General features: G+C 29.1%; 1 protein-coding gene across 2 annotated transcripts; it reads right to left on the bottom strand.

The window, feature by feature from the left end:
- Positions 1-281: 281 nt before the first annotated feature.
- On the bottom strand, positions 282-2,662 carry LOC108328186 (plant cysteine oxidase 2). Of its 2 annotated transcripts, XM_017562007.2 has the most exons (5): positions 2,151-2,662; positions 1,579-1,700; positions 1,303-1,465; positions 904-1,107; positions 282-565 (listed from the first exon to the last, which is right to left on the bottom strand). In XM_017562007.2, the coding sequence occupies exons 1-5, from the start codon at positions 2,383-2,385 to the stop codon at positions 441-443; spliced, it is 849 nt and encodes a 282-aa protein (XP_017417496.1). In that variant the 5' UTR covers positions 2,386-2,662; the 3' UTR covers positions 282-440. The 2 variants fall into 2 exon arrangements, with proteins under 2 accessions (XP_017417496.1, XP_052729160.1); XM_052873200.1 differs by having other exon boundaries at positions 282-1,107; positions 2,151-2,579.
- Between the last annotated feature and the right edge of the window lie 4,294 nt (positions 2,663-6,956).

Below are 6,956 nucleotides of genomic sequence, written 5' to 3'. Positions count from 1 at the left end.
ATTTATAATTGTTATTTAACTCTCCACAAATGTGTCCTGAAAAGCATAAATTTGACCTAAACTCATAAAAAGTCAGTCAACCTTTATAATGACCACTTGGTCAATAAAGTTATAATTGTGTGGACACCGTACAACAAATAAACCAACTAAGCCAAATTAATGGAACATTATTGAGAGATAAACAGCCTAAGCCCATGGTTTTCTATATATATGACTATAGGTCCTATGATGTTATTATAGATAGAAAAAGATAGAGAAATTGAACGTACTAAGATGTAATCTCAAAGTAAAAGTAATTCCTTGAATATTGACAAAAGAGGAAAGTGATATGAGATTTTTGCATTGTTCTGCTACGGAAACATATAACGTTAGTAGTACACAGTGAGATGCTACTACCAAAAGGTTGAGAATACTACATATATTGAAAAAACTAAAGCAAACTAAAATGGTGTTGGACCCAGGTACTCTATGCCATCCATTTCTGAGTTCTCTGGCATTTCAATTTCTTCCAACCATGCGTAACTATCCTTGTCCTTTTCTTCTTTCCCCTCACCAATCCTTTCTTCTGCAGAGTAAAATCATTCATGGTCAGAGACAAGAAAATAAGGTGTCATTCAACATGCTCAGAATCTGCAATGAAATGGACAAAACCTCATACCAAGATTCCCTCTTGCTTTCAATATTCAAAAAACAAGATTTCATGAAATTTACTCATTTTTAAGAGGACAAGTATTCAAAGCACACTGATGTAACATCTCATTACAACTGGGTTTCTTCTGGTTAACTTGTATTGATCTTCAATGCAAGAAGAAATCCAATTATAATGAGAAAATAACATGAAAAAACTATGTAGTTTTGTCATTCCTTGAAACAATATAAATGTGTTTGGAAAGAGATACTCACTTGGGAAAACAGTACAAGGATGATCTTTGTAGTAGGAACAGTCACGGCCATCTTCTTTGGAATAAGGAGGGCCAATGACATCAAGAACAGCACAAGGGGTTATGGCTTTGAATTCATGGATGTTACCTCCTGTGGTTGGATACAGCACAGAAGTGTCACAAGATGATGTGAACACCTTATCAGCTTTCAACTTCGCCATTCTCACTGAAAAAAAAAAAGATCATCTATGTGCATAAGCTTTCAAAGAAAGTGAGTTGGAAGTATCACGAGATAAAATCAATTTATAAATGATAAAAACTTCATCTTACATTACAAATTGATTTTATAAAATTAAATTAGAATTAAAGTACATTTCTTCTTAACCCTTGAATTCAATGATAACTAAGAGAAATAACTCACATTGAGATGGTTGTTGCATGAGGTTGTCATTAGAGAGCTCTGGGTCAATCCAATCGTAGGACTTGATGTGCATTAGTCCTAACAGAAGCTTGCTGAAAACAGTCATGTCTGGATGGTTATGGAGAGGGATGATTCCTCCTTCAGGTATGAAAAAGATGCAGAGCTGCACAAAAATGCAAAGTGTTACCATAATTACTTAAGCACACAAGCAAGCTATAGAAGCAATTTTTTTTGTGAGGGTCGGTGATCAGAGAGCAATGAGGATGAAACACTTACTGAGAATTTGTCACACTTGTACACGGTTGTGTAAGTGACCCTTTGATTCTCTCTCACTGCATTTCCAGGCTTGAAGAACTGCAGATCTTTATTTAGCCCAACATCTTCTGGTTTCATGTTATCTGAAACATATTAAAAAATCAGAACATGTCAAAATGAATATACATTCAGGAAGTGATACCAAAAACCAATGCCCAGATTCTAAAAGACAATAAATTGCAAATCCAGAATACATATACATCACAATCTACATGAGAAATGTTGATGCATGTCATAGTTTTCTTCATCTTTAGCTATATCATTGTTTTCTGAGTTGGAATGAAACAAAATGTTATATAAATGACATGAATGACACAAAATAAAACACAGTTCTGCATTCTTAAGAAAATGAATCTGTTAATTGAGCAAAAATTTTGTGTAATATTGAAACTAAAGATCAAAGCCTCTACCATAGATTTTCATAACTATGATAGACTAAACATGCAAAATTCAGACAGACTCCAGAACATGACAACATGCGAAAAAAAGAATAGATCAAAACCCAACAAGTATTATTATGATTAACATCATACCAAGTATCTGACGCAATCTCTGAACATCTTGTGGAGAAGGAACAGTGGCAGGACCTTTGAAAGCTTCTGTGCATGAATGAAAGAGCTGCTGAAGTGTGTTTGAAACAGTCATGTCTGACCTCCTAACCCTGCGAAGAAGCTGTTTCCTTTTTTTGCCAATGCCTTTTCTCACATAACCAACCTTGTTTCCACGTCCAACTCTCTCTCCACCATTATCCACCAAACTTCCTTCCATTATATAAAGAACCAACTCTTACTTATAACTCTTTCAGATTCTCAATAAACAGTTTTTGAAGAATTGAGAAAGTTGAAAAGGAAATGAAACAGTTGTATGGTTTGACCTGAAGGAGAAGATGATTGATAGGTTGATATTGGCAATAAATAAACAGTGAAAAGTGCATGAGGAAGAGAAACTGAGGATGAAATTTAAGATATTTAGTACATGATAAAGAGAGAGAAGATCAAGATTCCAAAACTAGGGGCATATAAAACGGTATTGTGTTACTGTTTTGTTTTTAAACCAAAAGAAAAGAAAATAAAAAAAACTTAGAAGCAAAACCGGTGTTGTTGGTGCACTTCATTCACACCCCATAGATTGTTTCGAAACTGGCGGTTAAGCGACCCCTGTTTTGTAGGTCACGACGGTGACTACATAAGGAAATTACGATAATCTCCATTTTTTTGCTTTATCTTTTATTAAGGATAAAAACATAGATTTTAACTTTATCCTAATCTAAGTTAAGTTTTATGTTTCTTTTTCAATAATCATTATTTTGTACAGGCAGGGATTAATTTGGTTTTATAACCTTATTTATTAAATAATTACACCATAAATAGTAATTATGAATGAAAATTAAATTAGTATTTGACTTTAACAGGATTATTATTAATAAAAATATTATGATTTTAATAAAATTTAGAATAATCTTTACAAGTTATATAAAAATTATTTTATATGATATATTTGTTTAAGTATATGTGTGTTTTATTTCAAAACATAGAAGAACATTTTTGAAATATAAAACCTGCATGGTATAAGCTGTGAAGGGTACATGGTAAATGAATAATTGTTGTGCATGACAACAAAATACACTTGGGATATTGAAAATGAGAAAGAAAAAAAAGTGAAAATAAGTCACAAGTGTTTCAAACATAGTTTCATGAAACATAGATACTACCCGTGCACTCTTGTTTCTAAGTACACAATGACAGTGGAATAACTGTATGACAACTTACTTTTTTTTTTTTTTTTATTGTCATGTATATTCTTTGAATCTCTTCCTAGGTATGTTTCATGACTTAAACTTGTTCAAAAGTATTTAAGAATGTACAATTTTTTAATTTTTTAATATGTTTGTTTTATTGATTAATTTATTGAAACTTATAAAATTTAAAAGAATCACGAAAGATTTTAAAAATTATTTTTTATAAATTTTTATAACTAAGAGACAAGGAATAGCAAAAAAGTTATCTTTAACATTTATTTCGCCTGTGATATTTTCGAATATCAAGACTAATGTTGCAGACGATGAATTTGGAAGCATGATCCGTGTAAACGATCTTTTGCTGAGTCTGCGTTGTAATTGTAAATTTGTAACCATAAAATTCGAACAAAACAAAAGTGTACAGTCAAAATCAGATGAAATACTGCAAATCTTATCTTTTCTCAGTCGATGACGAGGACAACTTTGAAAGTGGGGATGAAACGTGAAAACGATAAAGAGAGTCAAATTCATTTATGAACAGTTTTTCAAAATTTATAAACCAATATTTTTTTATCTCATGTTTGTCTGTCCGAAAGTAATTATCATTGATCCAGATAGATTAAAAACATAAATAACCAATAGAATATCATTTTCTTCATACAAATATACAAATACACATTGATATATTTCTATAGACAATATAGCTTGAAGAAGATAGTGTGTAAGTAAAATTTATTAAATTTCAAACAGTGAGAAATTCAAATTATAAAATAATATATCAATAGCACTATATTTTACTTATATGGAAAATATTTTTTAATTGTATATAATGCATTTGATAATTCAATAAATTAAGAATACAAATAAAAACAATTGTTAATATGATCTCGACATTTTATGTGAACAAACTAATATAACTATTTAATATATATATATATATATATATATATATATATATATATATATATATATATATATATATAACTATTTCCTATTATTATTAAGTTTTTAACATTTTGTAATATATAACGCATATGTCACTTGATCTCTTTATCTAGTTCATTGTTGACCAATGGTCCTAACGACATATCTCTTTGATCTATGAGAATTGTTTGAGGTTCTTTAGGGTCATTTGGTCTAACCGGTAAGAAAAACTAATATTGTCCTTAATTTTGTGTTATGATGCTTGAGTTTATGTTTGCTATGTCGTCAAGAGTAATATTATTTTGATTTGGTTATAATTGAAATTATTAGTTTAGTGTTAATTGTATTTTGATGAGTGTGCTTGGTTATTTGATGCAAGATGATATTGATAATTTTGATTTGGACTTGAATGAGTTTGTGAATGTTGTTGTTATGAAATATAAATGGTATAAAATTGATGTAGTATTGGGAAGTAGAGAGTAGGCTGAGTTATAAGTTGGTTTTTGGTCTAAAATAAGAGGTTTTGATAGGTGAGAAATTGAGGTAATGATCAAATGGGGAAAACTGTGTTTTTGGATTTGTTTTATGTCATTTGAAACTTGTTTAAGCTTTTAGTTAAGTGAAATATGATAGAGAACTGGTTGATAATTGTTAGGTTGAGTTTGGATGATTTGTTATTCATTTTGGGTGTTTTGACTAGTGAAATTCTAATTAGAGGGTTCTTGTCTTTAAAAAAAAACTTAAAACTTAAATTTTTTGTTGGGCGTCATGTATGCAGGTTTACTTTCTTTTGTTTTCTTATTTTTTGTTACTTATAATGATAATGTAAGGCTTGTTTAGTAACATCAATGGGATTTTTATTAGGTTTTATGCATGAAGTTATGTATGTTTTCAAGTATGGTTTGGGAGAGAATTCCAAGGAGGAGATTCTTGATGGTGGTTCTAAGTAGAGTGATGTATTAATGTAGGGACATATTGTTGGAAGTTATCTTGACGTTCCAATAATCACTTCATCTCAGATAGAGAAAGTGATTATGTGGTGAAGAGTAGAAGGAAGTCCTAATCTATGGTGTGTTGTTCTTTGTCCATAGGTAGTAAACAGACTAGCCTTGTATGGTAGTTTAGGGTGGACAAACTATTCTACCACTACAAATGCAGAAACTTGTCATAGTCTGACATCAATACATATATCTGGATTGGTCGAGTCTGAAAATCATATGTATGTTGAGAACTGAATAGAATTGAAAATGCATTATAATGTATGATGTTTTATAATTGCATAAATGGATCTTTTATAATATCAGCTTACCCTTCTTGTATGGTTGTTTATTTTCTATTTTACAACTATATCTTAAATGATGTGAGCTTAGGCGAACGTCTTTCCGATTGATCCAACGCGAGATGGAGGTGAAGCAACCGCATAATTAGGTTTTCTTTAATCAAGTGTGAAACTTTTCCTTTAAAAATCTCTTGTTTCTTTTATAGTTATCCTTGTATAACATTTTATTTAATAGTTTTACATCTAGATTCTCTTTTTATGAGCCGAGTTTATTTTCTGATTTTGTTATTTGTAAAAGATTTACCTATAATGAATAAAATATATTTTTAAACGTTATGTAATTTGAACATTATAAAAATTAATGGAAAATATTTTATCTTATAAATTTTTAAAATTATATTTTTTTATAACTTTAATATAAATATAAATTTTAATATTAATTTTTATTTTATAGTTATTATAATATTTATTTAATCAATGTTTGAACTTCTTTTAACAGTACATTTACTAAAAACAAAAAATTTATCTCTTGCATTTATTACACTATCAAATTTAATATATTTCTTAAACTTTATATCCAATAATTAAATAAATATTAATTTTTGCAAACTTAAAGTGTTCTTCTATTTTAGATTTTAATGGAGTAAATTAAGTTTAAAATATTGTAACAGTAAAAATTAAAACTTAAATTCATACTGTCACTTTATTTAACTTGTTATATAAATGATAGAATCATTTGGAGTAGAATTATAAATAGAAAGGAGCGCACAATCCGGCAAAAATGTATTATATTATTATCAACTAAAAACGTAAAATTGTTCATGACAAGAAGTTCTACGAAATCAACCGATCAAAGAGATAAATGGAGTAAGTTCTTGTTTTACTCCTTTTTTAAGTCAGTTTTAGGGTAGTACATGCAATTCAATATTGTTCTTAATGAATTTCTACTATTCTATGATTATTATGTCATGTTTTGATTTGAATGTGAGGTTTTGATCTGGTTGGTTAGGTGATTTTATTGTTATAGAGCTCTAGAGAGCTACTATGTGAGAAAAAAAGTGTTTGTCTCATGTGAAAGAATCTAATTTTTAACTAATTACTTGTTTAATTTCAATTTATTGTTGTGTGATTAAGATTGAAATTTTATGACAATTTGATATGTTTGTTTATTGATAACTAACTAAAGGAAATGAGATAGAGGAATTCAAATGTAAGTTTTGTGTTTGCTATGAAATTAAAGGATTGGTATGTATGCATTATTGTATATGGATTGAGTAATGAAATTGTGAAATTGATGTGATTAACTGAGATAAATTTTCTTAATGTGATTCTTGGTGTGTTTGAGACTTGTAAGAAGAATTGAGATGAATTTTGGTATGTTAGGAACATGCAAATTTC

The sequence above is a fragment of the Vigna angularis genome, chromosome 2, assembly GCF_016808095.1.
Source record: "Vigna angularis cultivar LongXiaoDou No.4 chromosome 2, ASM1680809v1, whole genome shotgun sequence".
Classification (NCBI taxonomy): domain Eukaryota; kingdom Viridiplantae; phylum Streptophyta; class Magnoliopsida; order Fabales; family Fabaceae; genus Vigna; species Vigna angularis.
The sequence above is the reverse complement of the archived record's forward strand: the minus strand, read 5'-3'. Positions and strand labels throughout refer to the sequence as shown.

Coding starts and splice junctions, on each gene's coding strand:
- LOC108328186 (XM_052873200.1), bottom strand. CDS start 2,385: ATGGAAGGAAGTTTGGTGGATAATGGTGGAGAGAGAGTTGGACGTGGA. Junction 1,466..1,578: donor ACAAGTGTGACAAATTCTCA/GTAAGTGTTTCA, acceptor ATTTTTGTGCAG/CTCTGCATCTTTTTCATACC. Junction 1,108..1,302: donor CATGCAACAACCATCTCAAT/GTGAGTTATTTC, acceptor TTTTTTTTTCAG/TGAGAATGGCGAAGTTGAAA.